A 25,489-nucleotide genomic window follows, 5' to 3' on the forward strand; every position below is an offset into this window, starting at 1 on the left:
AATAACAAAAAATCAGTGTTTACACGAATCAGATAGGAGACAAGTTTAGAAAAAATGAAAATATAAACAGTCACATGTCTATAGTATAGCATAGTCTATAGTCACTTTAATCTGCAATGGTAACACCTGTAGGCACTTGACAGTCTTGATTTCAATTTTTTCATGTTGAAAACACATAATATATAATAAGATGAAATTCAACTTCATTCTTTTTCTTTTTTATGATTTATGCCATTATAATTCTTATTTTTAAGTAGTTTTAGCCATAGTTGTGTTGCTTCATAAAAATGTGGGACTTCATATTGCAGTGAAAACAATCCCACAGTGAGTAAAAATATAACAGGAGCAAAAAAAATGCACAGAAATTGTTTGGGATTCAAAGGGTTACCAGACATACTGTAACAAAGAACAAAATAGTGCGTTAAAGAAGTGTTTGATGTGGATCAGTTGCTTTTTAATGGATAAGAAGCTTCAAAAAGCTCCAGGGCTTCCTTCAAGACGTTTTCTCTGTGTGAGAACTTTACGATCCAGCTCAAGTATTCTCCAAATGCACTTTGCATTCTTTTGAACCACTTAGGCGACACAGACCTTTACATTTTAAGAGTGCTTTAATCTCCTTGTCTCGTACTGTATTCACTGTGCGGTCACTGTTTGTGCTCACATTGTTTTCTTACAACCATGTAAGCAATTCATGTATTAAGAGGATTTTCCATTAAGCACTTAAACGCTCTGTTCTAGAAGCTAAAACAATGCTATGAAGCTAGGAGACACTTTGAAACTCTGCAGACTAAGATAATTTGCATTTAAAACCACACAGCAGAAACATTACAATGTTATCTGACTGTTAAAGTGACAACCTGCACATTTTTTCAACAGCTGGATTGATGACAAATACCTGCTGGCTTTTTACACTGAACAGAATGTAGAAAGACTGACAGACAATACATGACGGACATTTTCTGAATTCTCTCCGGTTGTTACACCTCAGTCCCACTCTCGGTTCTGCGTAACTTGACAGCTACAAATATATCGCAGGTCACCTCTCTGACGTGATATTTATCTTTCCCATCATGGGACACCCCCAACTAACTTTCCATGTCCGAAATAACTTTCTATGATTCATCTCATGACAAAAGCGTTGCGTATAATATTACCTATTTAAGCCCATTCACTTTCTTGACATAAAGAAACTTGAAAACAGGAAGTCCAAAGCTACACATATTTCCCCATTAGCTCTGACCTACTATGTATATTGGTGGAAATAAAGCACATCCTGTTTTCTTTCTTCAATACTACACATCATAAACCCAGATTCTCACTCTCTCTGGTGTTGACTCTCAGTGCTGGTAAAGCTTCACAAACATGCCACTGTTTGCTCTCCATGCTGCAAATTACTGCTGCTGGGGTGACAGACTGCAGGGGCAAAGGGCTACAAGCTGTAAGCAATAATGGCGGCCAGACACCGCAAAAATGTGAATTCCTGTTTGAGGACAAACAGGAGCTCCAGGAAGAGAGCGTACTTGTGAACTGCTTGATGTGTTTCTTCCCTGCAGTCTCTCGCTGTTTACTTTAGCGTGGCACTGTAATTTGAAACGATATATGACCATCTGTTGACGCACTGCTACACACTCTCATCACATTACCAACATTGTAAACTAGCAATGTCGTAAACTATCAGTTCATATCTTTCACTACAGATTCTGTATTGAATACATGCGGTGAGTTGAGCAATCCACCTCTTGTTTTGTTCAAAGCAAGCAGCAATGTGGTTGCTCAGCTTTCTTTTGTTGGTGTCACCACATCCGGTTGTTTTGCTGTGTAGCAAAAAAAAAAAATACTAAGTTATGATTTACTCCTATGTCTCAAACAAATCTGCATAATTTCATTACAAACCTTTGTCCATGAAGTTCAATGAACAAACAAACAAAATCAATCTTCACTTTTAGTGTATCAAAAACTGAGTAAACTTAAATTTCACTGGTTTAAGAGACCATAATTTGTTATTTATTTCTTAATGTTGCAAATTAAATTCATCTTACACGCATAAATGAATCATCACAGCATAGAAATCCCACAGGCTGTCATACTAAGAAAGTGCTATACTGAACTATCTAAGTTACTTAGTGTCTAAGTTCAGCAAACCATCCTAAAATAATGTTATTTAAATTCCTACAAAAAATGAAATGAAAATCTCCTTTGACAGGAATTACTGAACAGACAAGATGAGCAGTTCTTTACAGGAAAAAGGAAATAAACACTTCAGGGAAGATGTCAGTGGTGAGGCCTGCAGTATTTGTTTGATTGGATTCATTCGAAGAAGAAAAGAATGAGGAAACAAGACAAAGAGCAGGAAAGGAAGCATACACATGCCAAAGAGAGAGGCCAACTAATAGTAAATTGGAATCAAGTGAAAGCAGGTTAAAGAAAAGCAAGAATATTTTAATCTGTAGCTGCATTTATGTTCTCAAAGGGAGACAATACAGATTAATAGGATAAAAAAAAACATGAAACTTACTTTGTTTATTTTTTGCTGCAACGCAATGATTTTTTTGTATTAAACAATTTCTGAAAATGTTGAAATATGCACATTATGTTTTATTAAAATGCCATAGTTTGCATCATTTTTAGAACAGAAAAACATTTTTTTTTCAGTTTCCTTTGTTGACATATTAGAGTCAAAGTTTGGAGTTTGGATGTCTTATTTTATTACACTACAAATCAAAAAATATTTTCAACAAAAAAACCCGCAATTTTCGCAATATAACATTCTATAAATCAGGCTGTGAGTGATATAAAAATAGATCCCTCAGGAAAAACCTTCAGGATATATGTGGGTAGAAATTAAACTGCCAGCTGAATCAGAAAATAATGTCACTGGCCAGAAAAAAAAAAAAATATAATGTTCTATAAATGAAGCTTTGAGTAAAGAAAGAAAAGAAATTACATATTTTAAGGTAACCAGTCTTATAATATAACTGTTTAGAACTGAAATTGAGAGATGCAAATAGACAGTATAGCAAAATGAACACTTTAATATATATTCTGGTGGTTTTCTTTCCACTAGTTTAAAAGAAGATACACTACAGAAGCAAAATCTTCCAAAACTGTCAGAACTACGAAGTGTGACAATAATGATAAAAGTAACGACTGCTATGTTTTGTGTGCAGCATCTCACTTTAATTAAAAGTGCTATAAAATCTAGAGCCTTTGACTTCTTAGACCAACACAAAGTGCAGCTGTAAATACTGCATGTGTCAACAGAGTGAAAGTACAACAGGTTTATGGTGTGTCATGGACAGAGCAGGTCTGCTTGAGTAGCATCTGATGCAAACCAGAGAAATAAAGAGAAGAGACTGAAAAAACACACATTGTTGACTTGAACCAGTGTTGATGGGAAGTTACACCAACAAGGAAGTCAGTGTTAAACTTCTAATGCAAAATTTCATCAGCACTGCGACCAATCCGAGGCCGTAAAGCAATTGCGTCAGCGGCGCCGAGAGCCAATCAGGTGTCACCACGACAGTAGAAAAGATCGCAGACGCAGCTCCTCTTAGCAAGCAGTTGAAGACAGTCGGGCATCGGGCGAGCACGGAAACCTCAAGGTTTCTACCCAATTTATCACGGATACCCGCTCATTTCTGATCTCACACAGCGCCGACGGGATATTAAAACATGGTGGTGGTAGCAGCGGGTGCCGGTGGCGCCCACAAAGTGCTCCTGATATCCGGGAAGCAGACCGGCTCCTCTACCGGCTCACAGACGGCCTTCAGCCGGCCCATCTCTGTCGTTTTACCGTCAACGGCCAACCAGGTGTCGTCGGACTCAGACTCCAACACTTCCTCGGGGCCGCCGGTGCGAAAAAGACAGAGGCTCACACACTTGAGTCCGGAAGAGAAAGCACTTCGCAGGTTAGTTTTGTTTAAAAATACTTGTAATTATACGTGGGGGGCTGTTTCTAAACACGGCCATTGTTCCTGGCAGTGACACGCCCAAACATATTGATTCTTTAGCACAATACTAATCTGCTTTAAATCAAAGCGGTATTCTGCATCGACTGGTATTATAAGAAGGCCATTTAAGCTGTTTAAAATTGGCCCAGAAGGCGGTTAAATGGCTTCCTATCTCCTCTGTACTTTGAACTAGCTTGTCAAACAGCCAGCTGAGGCTCTGACAGCGTCTGGACCCGCCCGGACACTGATATCCTGGTATGCCTGCGTGGCAGGAACATGGCCGGTGATTGCGCAGTACTCTGAACCCAAGTCCTGTCAGAGAGGGGGGCTTAGTCAGCATCACGGAAATTATGTGTTTTTTAAATTCCCCTACTTCTGTTTTTTTTTCCTCCTAGGAAACTCAAGAACAGAGTGGCAGCTCAGACAGCCAGAGACAGGAAAAAGGCCAAAATGGGAGAGCTGGAACAGCAGGTCCTAGAGCTGGAGCTGGAGGTAATTTTGGTTTTTAATGGGTTTTCTTTAGTCATCTAGGCAGGAAAAACCTCAAACATCGGTCCCATTTTCATCCCAACATCTCCAATATGTCATCTGATGTTGCAGCAAGCATATATCCCCTTTCTAAAACTACTGCCACCAAATGCACCACAAATGCTGTGTTCATGTCGCATAAGATATACAAATCAGCTCTGTGTAGTTTCATTCCTAGTTTTGTTTCATGCACCAAGACACTTCATGCTTCACTTCCCAATAAACGGTTGCAAGTTTCATGTACAAACATCTGTTTGCTTTTTTTTTTTTCTCTCCCTTCCATAGAATCAGAAACTACACATTGAAAACAGGCTGCTTCGGGAAAAAACGAGTGGCCTCCTGACAGAAAATGAGGAACTGAGACAGAGACTTGGGTTGGACACCCTCGACTCGAAAGAAAAGGTACGCTTGTAATGCAGAGTTAATTAAAAGGAAAGTGTGGTGGGTTGGATTGCAGGGATTGAGGAACTTAATTTGCTAATTTTTTTTCCTCCCTTTTTTTTTTTTTTTTTTTTTTTTTTGTCAAAGGTTCAGGTTCTGTTGTCCACCGGGAACGACGCAGGTTTGGGGATCGGGTCTTCTGAGTCCGCAGCACTCAGGCTACGTGTGCCTCCGCAGCAGGTGCAGGCCCAGCAGTCCCTAAATCTGAAGACTTCTCAATGGATACAGATAGTCCTGACTCTACAGACAATGAGGTGAGTCTCTGCCAAGATTTGTGGCTTGAGCTTTACAACTACGTTTCCAAGAAAGCTTTGTAGTAACACCAGAGTTAGGTCATGGGTTACTGGGCTAATCCTGTTTCCCTTTTTCTTCCCCCTCCCTCTCCAGTCTGATTTGCTACTGGGCATTCTGGACATCCTTGACCCAGAGCTGTTCCTCAAGTCTTGTGAACAGGAGTGCGAGGAGCCGCAGGTGTTGCTGGTCGGAGGGGGGGACCCAGTACCTGCCGCCACACCTGCACCTCTGGGGGCCCCATCAGTTAAGCTGGAGACCCTTAATGAACTGATCCACTTTGACCACATCTACACGAAGCCCATGGAGGAGGTGAGCGGTGGGCAGAGCAGCGACTTGGAGAGCGACGAAGATGAGAAGATCGACGAGGCTTCCTTCCCCGTTACCGAGGTGGTGGTCGAAGAGGAGACCGTCTGCATCAAAGACGAACCGGAGGAAGTGGTCATCCCCACCTGTGACGATCACAGTCAGGTGGATGACTCTTTCTCTGGAGGCTCCTCCACTGCCCTCAGCAGCCTGGAGAAGGAAGCCTGCCTTGCGGACACCTACAGCGACTCCGGATATGAAGGGTCCCCTTCCCCTTTCAGCAACATGTCCTCTCCCTTGTGCTCAGAAAGCTCCTGGGACGACGTGTTTGCTAATGAACTCTTCCCCCAGCTTATCAGTGTCTGAATTCAGCCCAATAATATATGATGTATATACTCACAAGTAAAAGCTAATGTGTAGCTTCATTAACTAAGGCTAAGCACCCATAGCTTTATAGTAACATCTGAATCGGCTCGTACGTGGGCTAAAGTTAAGCACATAATCTCCTTTTATTACAGCAGGTCTGTACCACTAGCGATGCTGCATTGACTTGTGGTAGATGGAGTTCATGATGGCTTATTTTTAGCGAGACTTGATTAGACAGAGGATTTAAGATTGCTAACAAATCTTTCACTCACTGTTCACAATGAAATGTGGGTGGAATCCAGTATTTGTAAATTTATAAGGGGGAAAGGGGACCGATCATTTAAATATTACAATTTATTTATTTGTGTATTCTGCTTCGGAGTTGTATGTCCGCATGTACAAAATGTTTTCTTCTAATTTTTGACCGCTCTCCTTGTAGTCTAATTACTGCATTAAAAATTTTTTGCATCGCATTTTGTCTCATTGTTTGAATAATTGCATTGTATCTACAGAGGGAGAAATGGACAGATCTGGTAATTCATACTTAAAGCTGATACTTTTCAGGAAAAAAAATGCTGCTGAAGTGACTTCACTTAAGTAAAAATGTACATTTCAAGTCAGCTGTCAGGCAAATTTGTCAAACATCTTGGCTCAGTCATGGTAAATATCTTCAGGTTGTTTCCACTATACTACATATACTATCCCAGCTCAAGTATTTATTTATTTATTTATTTTTTTTCACAATTACATTCAACTTCCCAGACATTTCTCTTAATGGCAAATTCCTTGTAACATATGACCTACTTTTACTTCCTTGGGAGGTTTGTGGTATTAGTCATTGGAAAAAAAAAAACCTTTAAGGTTGAACAGCTCATAACTGTGGAAAGTCACTGTTGCTTATAGAGCACATTTAACCCTTTGATGGGTATCTCTTGACCCATGTTGTGCATCAAAGGGTTAAAACAACTGACATTGAGACATTGAGCCAGAGTGCTTCTTAATTCCACATTCTTTTACCTAACAAGTACAAATATTAAGGTTAATTATGACCCTGCGATATCATAAAATCTATGCAAAATATTGTTTTTATATATATATATATGTGTGTGTGTGTGTATATATACATACATATGTATATATATATATATATACACACATACATATGTATATATATATATATATATATATATACATACATATGTATATATATATATACATACATATGTATATATATATATACATACATATGTATATATATATATACATACATATGTATATATATTTACCTGATTTATTTGAAAGGTAAGGTTTAGGCCTTGCACTTACTTCATTTGAAGTGCTCACAAGCCAAAAAACATGGCAAACATCTGGCAAAGACAAATATTTATCCAGGTGATAACTCCAAAAATAACATAGTTGCAGCCTTAATGGAAACGTGCTCCAACCACTAACAGATCCTTCAATGTATACAGAACTGAAACACCAAATATCTGTCAGGGTATCTTTAAACCAAGTGTATTATCTTTACAGTTTACTTCAAGTCACCGACTGTTTTTTCTCTCGGACATGAGATATTAGGAGTTTCAGTTATGCAAGTAATGGTTGATTAGTCTGTTGAATGCTTACTGTTCTTTCAGTTCAGTATGAACACACCGAGGTTTAGTATTCAGGATAATTTCAGCAGATTTATCGAGTCTGTTTAACCAACGTTATGTTAAACCTTCTAATCAGCTTGTGTAACTCTGTCGTGTTCATCAATCTCCTGGTCAATTTATTTTACCTCCATTGGGATAAAGTGTGTTTTTCATAGATATCTGGTCCCCCTTCCTCATTTGTGAAATACAAACATTACATGTCCGGACACAGTGTTTATACTCCCTATCTCTCCTGTGCAGCACAGCCTTGCATTTCTGGGAAGGAGGCCTGCTTGCGTTACATAACACTTCTAGTGTAGCAGGGAGTTTCCGGGGGAGTCTAACCTGAGACAGGTTTAGTCTTCGCTTCCCAATGAAAATAGGTCAGTCCAAGTATTGTAGATTCTTTAGCTGAGAATAGGCAGAAGAAGAGCACTGCGCCTTTCACCCAAGGCCTTTATTCTAATCACAATGAGGCCTCATTCTGTGTTAGAGGAGACAGTTGGCCCTTTTTGGAGCTCCTGAGGTTGTTATTGGTGTGACCCACCCACCGAACAAAAGCCCCCTGGAGTCCTTGTCGCCGTGTGAACCGATATCACGTTTTCTGATGCAACGCTGATGTAATTCATCTTAACTCTGCAGGACCTAGCTGCCTGCCTTCATTAGCTTTGATTACAAAGCTTTGTAAAGTCCTTCCTTTGCTCAAGATTCGGAGAAGGTGCACACCACAGCGATTTATGTAGAATAGTGTGAAGGTAGACACTCGTCAACTCAGCTATTTCAGTGTAATTTGATCTCCATCCTGTGTTGTTGTGGTAGGTTGAAGAAAACCGCACCAGCCTTTGACGTAGGTTTGCTTAAGCTACCCCGAAACAGTGTGGTGAGAAGTTCACCATTTCCTGCCTTCATATGTGCAAACCACAGCAAAGGCTAAATTAACCTTACAGCTGCTGAAAAGTATCTGCTGAAGGAGGTCTTTCGATTTCGGGCTGTGGATTCTGGTTTATTTAGGGAAAACAGACTCATTTCTGTTTCAACTTGGTACACATATATGCCAGGCACAGTTTTTGTTTGTTTCATGTATCATGCAAAATAAGTTTTTACATGTTTTCAGTTAAATAACCAGCTTGGTAAGTTTGGCAAGATGACTTGATGATGAAAAAACACTGCCAAAATCCTTCCACTGCCTTAGCCACAATTGCATCTTTGTATTTTTTCACTTGATTCCTGGTTATTAAATATCCCTGCCAAAGTTCTTATCTAATGTCGAGATGAAGCAATTTTTTTAGTCAGAGCAATTGATTTAAAGTGGCCAAAACTTTTCCTATCAGCTGTTTGGAAACGCCGCTAAGAAGTGATATACAAAATCAGTAAGATACCGAAAAACATTTGGAAATCTGAACGTTTAGTTGAGCACCATGTAATAAGTAAGGGGCACTAACTTATGTAACTTAACTAATATACTCATTTAATCCTTAAAATGTCAATCATGAAGAAAAAATACACTGTTACATCAACATTTAAGGACATCACACATCAAATAGAGTGATTTGCATCTTGCTATTGGCCACAGTTGGATTGGTTAACCACAAAAAATTTAAAGCACGTCAACAACTACGGCATAGCATTTCAAGGATGCTGCTTGCACTGTTCTGACTTGATTAGGGAATGCTGCAATGTAGTTTTTTTTTTTTTCCTGCAGAGAACAGGGTAAGAAAATAAATCAGCTTTAGCACAGTGCAATTCAACTGTCAAACATAGGCTTGTAGATACTGATCTGCAATGTCAAATCTCCTTCATAGATCTTAACTTTTGCTATCAACCTGTTTGGTAAAATTCCGTTTTGTCACTTGTACAGTAATTTAGCCATGTGTATGATATTCGATCTGTAATTATCCATCTTTCCATCCATACATCCATCTTTCTTCCATCGATCCAGAGTCAGCTGTTATGGCAGCAGAGTTTCCTGCTCCTACTGGGAATCCCAAGGTGTTCCCAGGCCAGATGAGATATGTAACCCCTTTAGTGAGTACTAAGTCTATCATGGAGACGTGACTGGAAGATGACCAGGAGGTATCCTAATCAGATGCCTGAACCATCTTAGCTGGAATCTTGTGACAAGAAGCAGCAGCAAATCCACTTGGAGATCTTCGTTTTATTGCAAAGGCTGAGCCCAGCCACTGAAACCAAGTAATTCTGGCTGCTTGCACCCACGATCTTGATCTTTTGGTTACTACCCAGAGTTCATTACTATAGATGAGGGCTGGAACGTAGATCGACTGGTAAATGAACTGCTTTGTCTTCCGGCTCAGCTCCCTCTTCACCATATCCATGTACAATAAGCGCATTACTGCTAACACTGCACCACTTTGTCTGTCCATCTCAAGCTTCAATTTCCCATCACTCTTGAATAAGATCCCATGACACCTAAACTCCTTCGCTTGGGGCAGCAACTCAGCCCCAACCCAGGGGGAACAATCCACCAGTAGAGAACATTGACCTCAGACTTGGAGATGCTGATTCTCATCACAGCTGCTTGACACTCAGCTGCATTTTTTTGGTTTTCAGAAGCCAATAGAACCATGTTACCTGCAAAAAGATAGGTGGCTCTTAAAGTTCCCTTAGTTTTGAAATGCAACTTTCAATATTTTACAGCTATTGGATGGTTAAATAGTGCAACACTGATCCAAAGTAGCTGTTTATGTTCAATAAAGTATAACAGAAAACTGACCCTAGATCTGCTGTAATTCTCTCTCTTTCAACCTCACATAATCTTCCACCCATCCATTATCTATACACCGTTTAATCCTCATTAAGGTCCCGAGGGGCTGGAGTCTATCCCAGCAGACTTAGGATGAAGGCAGGACACACCCTGGACAGGTCACCAGTCTATCACAGGGCTACATATAGAGACAAACAATCACAGTCGCATTCACACCTATGGACAACTTACATCACCAGTTACCCTTAGCATGTCTTTTGGTTGTGGGAGGAAGGCGGAGAACCTGGAGAAAACCCACAAATGCACAGGGAGAACAAAGCAAACTCCACACAGAAAGATTCCAGGCCGGGAAGCAAACCAGGGATCTTCTAGCTGTGGTTCAAAGGTGCTATTCACTGAGTCACCTCATATAACCTGCAGGCCATATTTCTTGATTTTTTAATACGGTTTTGTATGTTATATCACACAGATGATATCATAGATATTGTGTCTTGCAGCCTGCATTAGTAAACCCACTGCAGCCAGCTTGTTTTCTCCATTTAAGTATTGTTCTAACGTGTTGCTAACCAATACTACAGCACCAGAAACTGGATTTAAATACAGTCAGTATAATAAGATCATTTTATGATCGGCACCTAAATTTTTTCATTGTGTCTTGTTTTCATCGGTGTGAAAATGGCCCAGATCAAACTTTGGTTGCGGGTGTCGAAGTTCAAGCTTAAATTAGAGCCAGACTTGTCATGCTAATATGACACAGTTGTCACCTATGCACGGATTTGGATAAACCTTACAGCATGTCTCGAGTTACTGCACTCAGCAGTATTATAAAGAGGATTGCTCAACCTACACTGGCAGCTGCCACTTCAGTGTAAACACAGGTTTACAGTTGGAACTTTGAAGCTCCTCATACTAAACTGGAAGAACAGTGTTTTAAAATGTTCATCTAAACTGAAAACCGCAGGGTAGATCTGTTCCGACACAATAACAGAAAGTCTCTCAAGTGTTGAATTTGCTTAGAATGGCTGCATAATCTGAATTCTGAAAGATAAACAAAAGAAAACGAAACGCACCAGCTGATCAAACAGAATTTAAAGACAAAGTGAGTCGAGGTCAACGCAGCACGAAGCGCACAACATGGCTCGTGACAGTTTTCTCATGTGAGGGGTGATGCTGGTTGGGGTTAAGCTGTTGTCACACACTCTGCACTGAGCGGGTTCAGTCACCTGACCCAAACCAGGAATGAAAACGGCTCAAACAGCCCCTCTGGCCTTCTTTATTAAAATGCTAATGAATGGTTGGTCACAAGCTCGGGAGGGGAAGGGAGCCTTGGAGTTAAGGGCACTTTATGAATGATTCAACTGGGAAAAGTGAGTCATCGTGTCCGTAATGGCCAACAAACAACATCTGTCCATCTCTATTCACGGACATCAAGGAACACGATTCAGCAACGTGTTTAAAAGGCACACCGCTGCACTCAGTTATCTGTAAATAACCAAAGCTGTAAATCCAGTCTCCCAGCTTCACCAGGCATGTTTCAGTTCCAATAATAGACACCACAGTAACTGTTTTTGACTTGTCTGGATTTTAGCGACGTCACATGTTCAAATGACTATTTAGCATGCAGCAAAGCAACATATGTGGAAAAAAAAGCCATCAGTCACCAGTGTTTTATCTGCATCATCCAGTCTGAGCTGTTTTTTTTTCTTCTTTTTTTACTTGCATGAGATAAAAGAAAAACAATGCCAACACGGCGATCCCAAACCTCCAGGGTTGAGCCAACCACTACAACTTGCATCACGGCTTCAGTGCGTGTGTAAACAAGTGACATATGCGACGAGTGATGCACACACACCAGGATACGCTCACACACTCCACACATGCACTCTTCACCCTTGTGCTCAGTCAAGGTAGCCTCCTCTCAAGCTGTGAGAGAGATCGTTATCCTCAGTTACCACCGGCAACAAAGGATGGTCAGTCGAGTGTGGCAATGCATGTCTGATCCGCGGCACTGAGCCAAAGCACACTGAAGGAACACTGAAGCTTCTTATGAGAGTCAGGCGTGTTCCCGAAAGTCACAAACAGGCAGTTCTACATGGAATGTTCAATAGTAGGACTGTTTTTAGATAGAAGCCAGACTCGGTGGTTATGCAAATGTGTTTCATTTTAACTGCTGGACCTCGAGGCTTCGTGCTTCCACATCACACTTATGCCAGTCGTATAGTGGATCACAATTAGCTCCAAACCTGTCGTGATATCCCAAAAATCATGTTCATATTCAAATCTAAAGTGAGCACAAAGAAATTTCTAGTCTTCTAGTGTCACACTGCTCATGCATTGTTCTGCACAGTGAACATCCAACTGCAGCAGTAAGAAAAACGAGAGAGTTTTGGGTAGATCAAGGCCTCAAATATTCATTCAAAGCTAACACTGCTGCATAATGAGATGCCATGTTTTCTTAATTATTAGTTTAAAGAGGTAAATGTACAACGTAAGATGGCAAACATCCCACTTGTAGATCTATACCTGCACAAGCCGTAAAATCCAAAATAAAGAGACTATAATAAATCAGCTAAAAAAAGAAACTTGTTAAAACCATAAATTAATGTAGGATATATATACTACCATTCAAAAGTGTGGGGTCATTTAGAAAAGTCCTTATTTTTTTCAATGAAGATAACATTAAATTAATCAGAAATCCAGTCTAGACATAGTTAATGTGGTAAATGACTATTGTAGCTGGAAACGGCTGATTTTTACTGGAATATCTCCATAGAGGTACAGAGGAACATTTTCAGCAACCATCACTCCTGTGTTCTAATGCTACATTGTGTTAGCTAATGGTGTTGAAAGGCTCATTGATGATTAGAAAACCCTTGTGCAGTTATGTTAGCACATGGACAAAAGTGTGAGTTTTACTGGAAAACATGAAATTGCCTGGGTGACCCCAAACGATAGTGTATCTATATAAATATATATATATAACATATATAACCCTAACCATATATATATACACACACACACACACACACACACACACACACACACACACACACACACACACACACACACACACACACACACACATTTTAAATTTCCTATCAGATATAACCTAAACTGATCAAAATATATACAAAGAAATATCACACTGATCTGAGTTGGACAAGAAATCCAAACATGTTAGAACCAACTTACAGCACCAAGACCAACATAACTAGCAACTAATACGCTAAAGTGGGGCTGGTTAATAGGATATACTTGAGGAAATACTGCCAGCAATTAAAAAATAACTAAAATTAAAAAAGGACAAGAACAAAGATATAATCAAACCTTCATTCACTCTTCCACAGGTTTTCATTTCAGTTAAATCCACCAGCTTTAGTCTGTAAATGCTGTTGTTTGCACTTTATTGTGACTCATTTATTTAAATCACTGAAGAAATAAAGTCCAATCTTAAAGAGAGACAATATAACCATGTTTTCCTTTAAAAATCAATAGTAACAGCTTGTTTTGGAACAAAACCTAGCGTCAGCAAAATGAGATAATTTTGAACATTGAATAGCAGCAGTTTAATGGTGGCTTCCTGGAGTGATATTTAATAGGCACAAGCTAATGCATGCTGCGGGACGACTGGCGTCACACATTACACAAGGCCTCATTGCCATGGTTTCACTTCCTGTACATGTGGCAGGTCTGCAAGAGGCAGCCTGTCTGCTGAAAGAAAACATTAATCACTTGGATTCCTCCTACACTGCGTGTCAGATTCTCCCTTTGAAGCTCGTCTCAAAGGCATCGGAGCCATGAAAGGAAGATTCAGGGGAGATCACGGTGATTTAAGCTGCAAATCATGAATTATCTTGATTTCATCTAAAATGACTTCAGCTTGTCATAACCTCGGCACAAGTTTTATTTGATCTGCCGTCTAATTCTGAAGTCCAAACTTTCTGAGAGAGGTAACAGCTTTTAGAGTTTAGCTGTAGTTATATGACAAACCAGAACTTTTGGACGGCCTTTCACTGCCTGAAGTCATCTGTGTTTGCCAGCAACAGTCTACTTAAACATGATCACAGAGCTCAGACAGGGAGGCATGCACACACATTTGCAAGCCAAGTTTGGTAATTCCTGTTTGGAATTTCAGCTTTCATGTGTTTTCATCGGGAACACCTGAGACAATAAGCACTTTTTAGCTGTCACAGCTTGTACGGCGTCTGTTGTAATATTAAACATCCCACGGTGACCAGGTTCATGATTCATAGATCAATACTGTTGATGTCAGATGAAAACTTTGTCCTTTCTGACAGCTTTTTACAAACTAAAGGGGAAGTAACATTTGACCAATTGTGAGTCAGAACTACAGGAAAACAAAGCTGGCTTTTATACTGCAAAATCTAACCAGATATAGCAGGACATTCTGATACTTAATATATAATATGCATACTAAATATTTTATTTTTATTTTAATTTTAGAATTACAGCAAGTTACTGGCAGCTGTGATCACCAGTATTTTACTGTATTGTTACAGAGTTACTATTCTATTATATTAAAGCAGCTACTTAATGTATAATTGACTATTAACTCTCTACAACAATATGAGGTTTACGGTTAAATACTGTAGCTGGACTTACCAGTGCTATCCTGTATTTTTACTGAGTTGTCACTGTAATCAACATTCGCTGTAGCTTTGTCCTATTTGCATTGTTTCTCATTTGTGTCATTTTGTGTCTGCTCTTTGTCGTTTTATGTCTCGTTTGTGTTGTTTTTGTGTCCTGTTTGTGTTGTTTCGTATCATATTTGTGTTTTGTGTCCCATTTTTGTCATTTTTTTGTCTAGTTTGTGTCCGTTTCTTTAAATTCAGTTCATACTGTCAGTTTTTAAGATAGAGTACTTTTAATAGTCAGTCTTGCTTTTGACCCCTAAAAAGCATCAGATTTTAGTTTTAGCTGTATTGAAAACAGTACATTACTGCTAGAATTTGGCTGTATTTTTACTATTTTTTGTTGTTTTGTGTCTCATTTTTGTCATAGATAGTTTAGTTTTATACAGTAATTGATTACAATGTGGAACAAACGCCAGTTATTGGATAACCACCAAAAAAAATAAAAAAATAAAAAACATGTAGAGGAAGAAGCAACTAACAAAACTTTGACAATCACTGAGGGAAAACTGACAGCTTTCAGTACTATTTCCATTTGGGCAAGTTGTAATTATTTACTCATGTCAGCTGGAACTGACCAAATCTGGGAAAGGAGTTTCCGTCTCCTATGAGGCATATTGCCTCACTTTTTGAAAATGAAAAAAATGACCTCAAGCAACCGTAGAAACTTTTTTTTTGGGAAACTGAGGACACTTTTTTCAAACGGTTTTATGCGATACTTCAGAATGCACATAAAAATGCATTATGGAGACACGCCTTATGAGGCACACTGTTACTTTGAGGTAAATGCTACAGTTAACTAGCTAACATGTTGACAATGGCCAATGCCATTAAACAGATGGCTTTGCAGATGTAATATTAATCATGTTCACAGATTTAGTTTCGTGTATTAACATGCTAACATGTGCTTGTTTGTGCCAAAGTAAAGCTGGAATTAATGGGAAAGTAACCGTTTGAGATATTAAGCTGTAAATCAAAGTATATGATGGTGCGAAACAAACATTCAGAGTCATTAAGATTTATTGTCTGGGAACCACGAGTGTTTGTACAAACTCAAACTTAAAACCAAAAACCAAAGTTGTGGAACCAACGAAGAAATTCTATCATACAGCCACCAAACTAGTGCAGCTACAAGTCTTTAAAAATGGTTGGAGAGTTCATCCAAGAATGATTTGTAATCGATCAGCTGAAGTCCCAACCAAGCTGACATACTGTACAGTAATGGTCAGATGTGAAGTAGTCTTCAGTGACAGTAGAGCCACACGCTTTCACAACTGTACCACAACAGGTGGTTTCCCTCCTTACTTAAAGCTAACAGTGCTCAGCTATTTTGGTCAGTGGTGAAGACGGCCTTCAGCCTTCAGCCTGCTGTGTGTGACAGTGACAAGTCACTTTGAACCAGGGTGAAATGGCATTTGTCACAGTGACATCAAAGCCTAAATAATCACTAGCTTTTATCCTGATAGATCTCTGGAAGAAGAAAAAAAAACTATTGGGGTGGAAAATTAGAGCGCCTGTGTGACTTTGAGCACAGTGTCGGTGCCCTTCGCTGTTTGAGCAGCGATAAGAGAGTGTCTACATGTGCAAAGAGGCAGCTGCAGGGAGTTTATCAGCAGGACAAAGGGCTGCAAAGAGAACATGCAGCCATTACAGCTTTTACATTTGATATCTCAGCCACTCTGCAATCTCCTAATGACTACTGTAATATTTTCAAAGAGCATCAAGGATTACAAACAATATACGACCACGTACAACTGCTTGTAGACGCACTACTGCTAAAGTATCTACCTTTCACAACAACCCAGCTTTTTTACGTAATAATTTAAAGATCCAGTTTTTTGTTGCATAACGTTTTACCACCAACACTACAAGCAGCCAAATTCACTTTCATAACTACACAAGCTCAGAGGCTGCCACTGGTGGAGAGTAAATATTGAATTTTCCTGTAGGCGGCTGTGTGCTGTGCTTTTGATGTGATAAGGTGGAAAGAACACAAGGTTTGAAGATCAGGACACCTACACGATGTCATCCTCATGGGCCTTCTGTCATTTTTAATTTAACAAATTTTCTGGTATAATTTACCACAAGAAGGAGGATTCTGCTGCTTGTGTTTACTTCTAACAGCTTGCATTGGTGGAGATAAGTTTTATCCATGAAAAGAAAATGCTCATTTCCAAATTTCTGCTGTTTTACCTTGTTCTTTTCACTCAATTTCTCTTACTAGTTTTTAGTTTCACTTCCTCTTTATTGTTCTTCATTATGTTTCTCTGTAAAACTGAGCTCTAGTTTCAGGTTAGTAACACAAGATCATTTAGGATCCAAGAGCCATACTGGTGTTCTCTCCTCAGCTTTTCTCTTTGTACTCAGAGGCTCGACTCCACGGTTTCTAAACTACTGACATACTTAGTTGTTAAAGTTGTTAAAGACCTCCACCAGTGAAATACATTTTTTTATGTTGTCAAACTGGTCATATGGTGTTTTTTAAAAAAATATATGCTAGAAGACGCATCCTGTTTTTATAATAAGCAGAAAACGTTGTGGCTGAGCTTTTCCACTTTGAAACTGCACTGTCCTGAGTGTCTCACAAACATGGATTAATACAAAGAACCAATCTCAGGGTGGGGCATCGGTATCAATATACTTCCTCAGAATCGGTTTCTGGTTCAAACACGTATGGCTGAAATATTCCAATAATAAAACTTATCATTGTGTAGCGTTTGAACAAACTTTTAAGGGAGCTGGTGTGCTCAAGAAACAGGCGGGGATCCATACATTCCAGAGGAGGCAATGGTGTGGAGTTAGATCTGAGCCATTTAAAGACAGGATGGGATTGTTGGGGTTGATGAAAAAGTTCCAAGACTGTTTCTGGTGTGTATGCACATGTCTGTTACTGTCACGCAACATGTGTGTGCAGTAATTGTCATAAGTCAGGATATCACGTGACACCGTGTTATCAAGAGATGGACTTGTGTGCCGTTTTTGTGAACACTGCTTGGTGATCATTTGTGATTTCTCCATGGACCTCAAACTGGAGCACAGAAGGAAACACAGCATAAGGAGCCAACCTTCATGTCAAGTATCATCACTGGTGGCTAGAGGTGGGCCTGCGGCTACCATTAGGAGAAGAAACGACATTTTCACAGTGAAAGAGTGTGCAGTTTCCAAAACTAGACAAGGTGTGTCGGGTCAGGAGTGCACCTGGAGAACTGTTTTCTTCAACCTTAATGTGGTTCTGCACCAGAAACTATTCATCCCGGGTTGGTCTGTCAAGGCAGAATTCTACTGTAATATCCTGAAGTGTCTGAAAGGGAACATTTGCAGTGAATAATTTGAACTGTGGCGGATGTGACGACTTAAATGTGTTGCATGTTTTTGGCCACGGCATTCTCCCTCTCTGTTGGTTCCGACTGATCTGATTCAGGTCCTTGTGCCTTCTCCCTCTTCCCCAAAATGAAATTCAAGTTGAAGAATCGCTATTTTTACACAGCTTAGGAGATTTGCCACAGATGCTGCTTGACACCTTTACGTGACAGAACTTCCAGGGAGCGTTTCAAGCTTTACCGCAATACAGAGCGTTGTATCACTTCACAGGGAGACTACTTTGGTGGGGCTCACAGCTGAATTAAGTCAGTTTTTGATTTCTATAAGCAGAGTCTTGTAACTTTTTTGATCAACCCTCGTATTTTAATAAAAAAAATGTAATTATGAGACTTTGATACATAGGGATTAGTTTTAAGGAGTTTGATCAAAGTGTTACCAAATTTTGCCAACATTCTTTACCATTCACAATATATGAAACCTGCATATGTTGATAAGGATGCACGTGCTAAATTAATTATGATTATATATCCTAACCTTTAATCCCTAGTGTGAGTTATTAATTAAAGCAGGTTTCTAAAAATTCTACTTGATAGCAGCTTTTGTTGGACTTACCCGGCTGTATAAAATACTTTCTGTTATAAATCTAAAACTTCAAGAGAGAGCTGATATCATCATGATGATATCATCAGGGTCATTTTCACTGATGTCTGACTAACCATGAAAACTGCTGGAATGCCCCTGTGATGTTCAAGCAATCAGCTGTATTACATTCGCTTTCAAATCTCAACTTTGAGGCTAAAAACACCTCGGCTAGCCGAATGGGGAGAATAGCCTTAAATCATTACCTTTTGATTACTTAGACACAACTCTGCTGTACTGATCTATCTTTTAGAGCAGACACTTTTTAATTTTATGCTCATATTTACACAGTGTACTCTATTTTTGCAGCTATTATTATTTTAAATCCACTCACTCGCAGCTAGCTTTATTATTAGCACTTTTATTTCCTATCTTCCCCTGTATATAGTCTAGACTTGGCGCCCCGAGGCTAAAACCTGAGTGAGCTTTCAAATGAAAGAATTCTTGTTCCCCCCGTCATGTTTTCCTCCACCACCCTGCATCTCACCATCCCCCTGTCCAGGGCTAAGTGGAGGTTGTGGGGGCGGGTTGAGCTCAGCTCCCAGACTGTGTGGCATTCTTGAAATGTGTGTCGGCTTGCTGATGCCTCCATTCCCAATCCCGCCCCTCCTTTTCCAGGCAAGAAAACTTTCCCCTTTCACTTTGCGCTGTCCCACCACACACCAACACCCACACAGGCTGCGGTGAACCTGCCCTCCCTCATCAGACATAGAAAAAAATACAGAACATCTTATCACGAATGGATAAGGACTACTAGAAGTTACCAGAAGTTCTTGCAAACATAGGATTTAAACAACACGGTTTGGTCCGTTTGTTTTAATTATGCAGTCAATGTCGTATTTAAAAAACTATTTAAACCACATGATTCAAACATCTACAGTCACAAGACACGATTTCAGTCACTTTCAATTGCTCCAAAGTGTTAACAGAGGCAATAAAAAGTCAACTACGGTTCATTATTCTTATCTAGCAGGCAGAGTGTCATGGTTCAGGCACCTGTATTCACACCAGCATTAAAATACAAGGTCAACGGTCAACACAAACTGACTGTCAGTATACCACTGTTTATGTCACTATATGTGCATTTAAGACTTTTAAACAGCAGCCTGTTGTATTTTCATACTAGCTAAATGTGCATTTTGCACGTCAATATAGACACTACATGCGGTAGTGATTCAAACTTGCTAGTTCTGACAGACTTTTACAGGATATTTGGTGGTTGGTTTCGCAAACAGGAAGGGGTGGGTTTATGATGACTTTCACATTTGGCAACGTTTTTTGTGGTTTGGTGAGAATTTAAAAAAAAAAAGAACTGGTCAGAGTAGCAATCACATGTCATCTCTGCTAAACACAAGACAACAGGAGGTTTGGTACAAATAAAATATATTACAAAAATTCTGCATGTAGCACTAAAGAACAGAAGATTTTACCAAATTAGAACATGTTATAAGTTGTTTCTGGAGACCTACAGGGAAATACGTCGTATAACTTAGTCTGGCAAGCAGATTCTTCTGATAAAGGCAAGTCTGAAGCACTTTTGATTCTGTTTTTCACAGTTGGATTGTGCAAGCAACACTATGTCTGTGGCGCCATTTTAGGAAACAGACCACTGCAGTTCTCATTAGTGGTACTACGGTTCTTTCTATACCTCCTGATTGATGCTGCAACTGTTCTTTTACTTTTTCATTTTTACTTGGTGATTGACTTTACTGTGTCCTTTACGGTCTGTGTGAGGAATCACATTTTTTCAGTTCCTCTGGCAATTCTTTTCCATGTGGAGCCATGATGAATGCATGCAGATAAGAAACCGTTTATAAGTCAAAAACTGAGAAAATTCTGGTGTTTACAGGTTATTTAAACCCATATAAATGCAGTTAAGCTAATTGTAAAACACCATTAACAAAATTGTTGTTTCAGGGAGTTTTTACTTTATGGCTTGTGTTTACAATATAATCTCTCTGAAGTATTTATTTTTGATTGTTAGTAAGATAAAGCACTCTAGTCTAAGCTTAAATGATGCAAAAGTAGTGTGTTCACTTTTGTTGATTACTGTAATATCTAGCTTTTGTGCATGCAGGTTCTTTTTAACCATTGTCCCAGCCTGTGGCTTAATTACAGGCGTACCTGAGTGTATACCTGCTGTTTGACGGTACATGGTGATACTATGGGGGTTGACAGCCAGGCATCGTACTGTTCACTGAGCATCTGGACTGCATGCTTCATGGCAAGCTGACAAAAGAAAGAGGGAAGGGATCACTTAAAAAAGGGGACAGATAAGAAGAGATGTATATATCTAATGTAAAGTAAAATAAAACACCAATATGCAGCTGCATCCTGAACTTCAATGGTGATCACAGAAGCTTTGATATAGACTTCTGTTCAAAAGTTTGGGTTCACTTAGAAATGTCCTTATTCTTAAAAGAAAAGCATTTCTTTTCAATGAAGATAACATTAAATTCCTCAGAAATCCAGTGTAGACATTGTTAATGTGGTAAATGACTATTGTAGCTGGAAACAGCTGATTTTTAATGGAATATCTCCATAGGGGTACAGAGGAACATTTCCAGCAACCATCACTCCTGTGTTCTAATGCTACATTGTGTTAGCTAATGGTGTTGAAAGGCTAATTAATGATTAGAAAACCCTTGTGCAATTATGTTAGCACATGGATAAAAGTGTGAGTTTTACTGGAAAACATGGAATTGTCTGGGTGACCCCAAACTTTTGAATGTTGGTGTAATAAAAACTGAACAAATGTTTCTGTAGATGAAACTTAAAAGAATCTCTCTGTTGGATGTTTGAAAAAGAACAAAAGATCTTTTTACTTTGGCGCCCCAAACATGACACAATTTTACCCAAAATACCCCCAACCCAGCCCCACTGTGGTGATCCAGAAATGGAAATCAAAACAAGCCATCTGTGATTAGTTTAACCAGGTCTGGGGGGACTGACTCAGTTTAAGAGAAGGACTCAGAACAAACACACCCATCTCTCCCTGCTGAGGGTCTGAACCATCTTTACTGTCTTCCAGCATCATTTATCAGCTGGCTTCCTGCCATTACACCTTCACATATCCCTTCTGGAGTCTTGGGAAGGATGTGTGGCCCCTCATTCCTGGCCGGTAGGGGCGTGTTCAGATGCTCCGGAGTCTCAGAATGACCCTAATTGCTGGGTTTGGTGGGAGTGAGCCAGAGTTTACTGTTGGGTTAAAATTTGGGGGGAATAGCAGGGAGTGTTTTAAAACAACCAGACCTTGTGAGAAGACATAATGAGAAGCCACGATGAAGAATAAAGCTGCTCTTTGTAGTTCAAGCGTTGCATGAGTTTTGACCTCTTTAGGATTTAAATAGGCTTCTGGTAGCAGGATTAAACACATGACATGCTGTTGTAATAGCTGCAGCTAATCTGTTGACTGAAGGTGCTTTTTGCAGAAAGAAAACTAATAACTATGGTCAAACTGTGATTATAACCAGCTTTTATACAACATAACATGTTCTCAGCTTTACATGTGATCGACAGTGTTATTTTTGTTTCTCTACTGTACCATAGAATGATAATAACATAAAACACCATAGTGTTTTGTCAGTGTTTATGACAGTTTCATTGTTTCATCCTGCAGATGTTCAAATTCTGTGCTTTCAGGCCTTTTTAAATCTCAAGCCAAAAAAAGCGAGAATAAATATTCATTATGAATTGTTATTTGGATACATACATTACCGTTCAAAAGTTTGGGGTCACCCAGGCAATTTCATGTTTTCCAGTAAAACTCCCACTTTTATCCATGTGCTAACATAACTGCACAAGGGTTTTCTAATCATCAATTAGCCTTTCAACACCATTAGCTAACACAATGTAGCATTAGAACACAGGAGTGATGGTTGCTGGAAATGTTCCTCTGTACCTCTATGTAGATATTCCATTAAAAATCAGCTGTTTCCAGCTAGAATAATCATTTACCACATTAACAATGTCTAGACTGCATTTCTGATTAATTTAATGTTATCTTCATTGAAAACAATAAGGACTTTTCTAAATGACCCCACACTTTTGAATGGTAAATTTTACATTTGTCTATGGATTTCTCTTGTATCATCTGCTTCAGTGTGACATTGTATTTGATTAAAATCTGCTTTAATAAATGTTATTTTGGCAAGATTTATACTTTTGTTTGATGAGTGTAAGCTGCAGATTGACACCAAATGAGAGACAACATCTTCAACAAAGTCTTATAATGAATACTACAGTTTTCAGTAACTTTATTCTCTTATGTAAAAGTATGATGTAAGGGGTGTTAGGTGTACCTGAATGGCCACACACAGCTCAGGTAAACGGAGCTCCCACAGCTGTAGACCCTTCAGGAAGAGCTGAGGTCAAACCTGGCTGCTCTGCAAAACCACTCAGCTTCCCAACACCCGGCTCACTGCTCTCTCCCTGCACACCTTCAGACAGCCGTCAAAATGAAACAACGAATGAAAAAGTTATGCTGTTAGATCCAACGATAACATCACGCAATAACGGATAGGAATATGTTTATTATGCAAACACATATGCGGACCACATGTGCACACAGACTCACAGATGTGTGCAAACACAAATGTGGATGTCTGAACCCGGCCCAATAAACCGCCTCATCCCCCTACTCCACATTCCACCTCAGATAATGTCTTCACCAGGCTGCATACCACATATTGTAGCTGCACTTGTTTTTATTGCTGCTGTTTGGAGCCTCCATCTCTGTGGGCTTACAGGCCACATGATGAGGAGGGTGGTGGGATTCAGTCATGTGGCACAAGGATTGATGCCTCTGGAGACTATTGTGGATGGGAGAAGACAACTAAATGACAAAAGAAACTGGAAGAAACCTGGGTGTATACTATCTTGGCACACTGCCTGTATTGTGTTCAAATGTGTATTAAGCACATACACTTTTTAAACAAGACAGCAGCAGTCTGACAGACTTTAAGGGTAGTAGATCTTGGAGTTCAGAAAAGCAGGGAGTGAGTAGATTAAAGTCTATGGCACGATAAAAGATTATAAACCTTTGGAATTTAGCTCTCAGAACCCCAAAATCTGCTGACAGGTTTGGAAAGCATGCTACTTTTTTTAGACAACTACCAAAGTTACACCATTTATCAGAGCCAGGAACTAAAATCACAAAGAATTATCTGGCAGTCGTTGAAATACTTGTTTTTAACGTGCTATTCTGTTGGCAAAATGATCCAAATATGTACTTAAAGTTATGATATTTCATCAAAATCATTTTATTCTGTATAGACTACCGTTCAAAAGTTTGGGGTCACTTAGAAATGTCCGTATATTTGAAAGAGAAGCATTTTTTTTATGAAGGTGACATTAAATTAATCAGAAATACAGTCTAGATATTGTTAATGTTGTAAATGATTATTTTAGCTGGAAGCAGCTGATTTTTAATGGAATATCTCCATAGAGGTACAGAGGAACATTTCCAGCAACCATCACTCCTGTGTTCTAATGCTACATTGTGTTAGCTAATGGTGTTGAAAGGCTCATTGATGGTTAGAAAACCCTTGTGCAGTTATGTTAGCACATGGATAAAAGTGGGAGTTTTACTGGAAAACATGAAATTGTGGTTGACCCAAAACTTTTGAATGGTAGTTGTAATTTCTTTTTTTTTTTTTTTTTTTTTTTTACAAAACTGCTAAAAAATAAAGTATATGCATTAAATAGATTCTGTAAAAGTAAAAACTCTCTCCTCTTCAACACAACCGGGAAGATAATAGTGACTCAGATGTGATCAACAGTGACATGACAAAAATTCAGGCACTTTTTTGCAGAACTGGGCTGATCTGCAAACTATATTTACACAGAGCAGATAGGACACATGTACTAAACTAATTAAAAATGTCAGCAGTAAAATATCTTTACTATGTAGCGTTTTTTTCAATATTGATTACATATGTAAGCACTTGGAAAAATGTTCTGTTTTTCAGGGAAGGTCAGAAATGACACAAGGACCAAGTGATTAGATTTTGGCAGTGATGCAGCTTATAGTCTGGATCCACAGATTTGTTAAAGATTTCTGTATCATTGCCAGATAGCGGCACAGCATCACTGTAACTATGACAACAAGTGAACACTACATCAGCTGACTGCTGATGATCACATGATTGCGATCCCACTAAAAATCGACCATTGCGGATTTATCAGGACTTATCCGTCAGAAATAATACAAGGAACAACTGATTAAATTGTGGGGGTGTTTCTGAGTCCCATCAATTCCCGCCGCCTGCTACATATTGAGGTCATGCAATTCAGTATCCGTACATAACATACACATGCATAATACATGCCTGTGCTCAGAGCAAGGTCATTTTGTTTGTGGGTACATCTATATTAAATGGCCACATTCTATGTGGCAATGACTTCTGATCATCAATAACTAATAAGCAAATTTCTGACAATGCCATATGGGGGAATGAACAGCCTTGGAGGAGTACTGCACTAAGTTACAAACCTAAAATATGACTCTTTTCAATGTTATCTGGGCAAAATAACAAAGCTACATCAACTTGCATGTCAAATAGATCATATTTATTGCATATTTATGCAACATTTTCACACAAAACTGCGACCTTTTAGCCTGGGAGGCGTTATCTGCAT

General features: G+C 39.2%; 1 protein-coding gene across 1 annotated transcript; it reads left to right on the plus strand.

The window, feature by feature from the left end:
• Positions 1-3,546: 3,546 nt before the first annotated feature.
• xbp1 (X-box binding protein 1) lies at positions 3,547-5,624 on the plus strand. Its single transcript, XM_023290271.3, has 5 exons — positions 3,547-3,908; positions 4,346-4,442; positions 4,764-4,880; positions 5,007-5,173; positions 5,307-5,624. The coding sequence occupies exons 1-5, from the start codon at positions 3,673-3,675 to the stop codon at positions 5,482-5,484; spliced, it is 795 nt and encodes a 264-aa protein (XP_023146039.1). The 5' UTR covers positions 3,547-3,672; the 3' UTR covers positions 5,485-5,624.
• The last annotated feature ends 19,865 nt before the right edge of the window (positions 5,625-25,489 follow it).

This window comes from Amphiprion ocellaris, chromosome 6, assembly GCF_022539595.1.
Source record: "Amphiprion ocellaris isolate individual 3 ecotype Okinawa chromosome 6, ASM2253959v1, whole genome shotgun sequence".
NCBI classification, from domain to species: Eukaryota; Metazoa; Chordata; class Actinopteri; family Pomacentridae; genus Amphiprion; species Amphiprion ocellaris.

Coding starts and splice junctions, on each gene's coding strand:
- xbp1 (XM_023290271.3), top strand. CDS start 3,673: ATGGTGGTGGTAGCAGCGGGTGCCGGTGGCGCCCACAAAGTGCTCCTG. Junction 3,909..4,345: donor GAAGAGAAAGCACTTCGCAG/GTTAGTTTTGTT, acceptor TTTTCCTCCTAG/GAAACTCAAGAACAGAGTGG. Junction 4,881..5,006: donor CCCTCGACTCGAAAGAAAAG/GTACGCTTGTAA, acceptor TTTTTGTCAAAG/GTTCAGGTTCTGTTGTCCAC.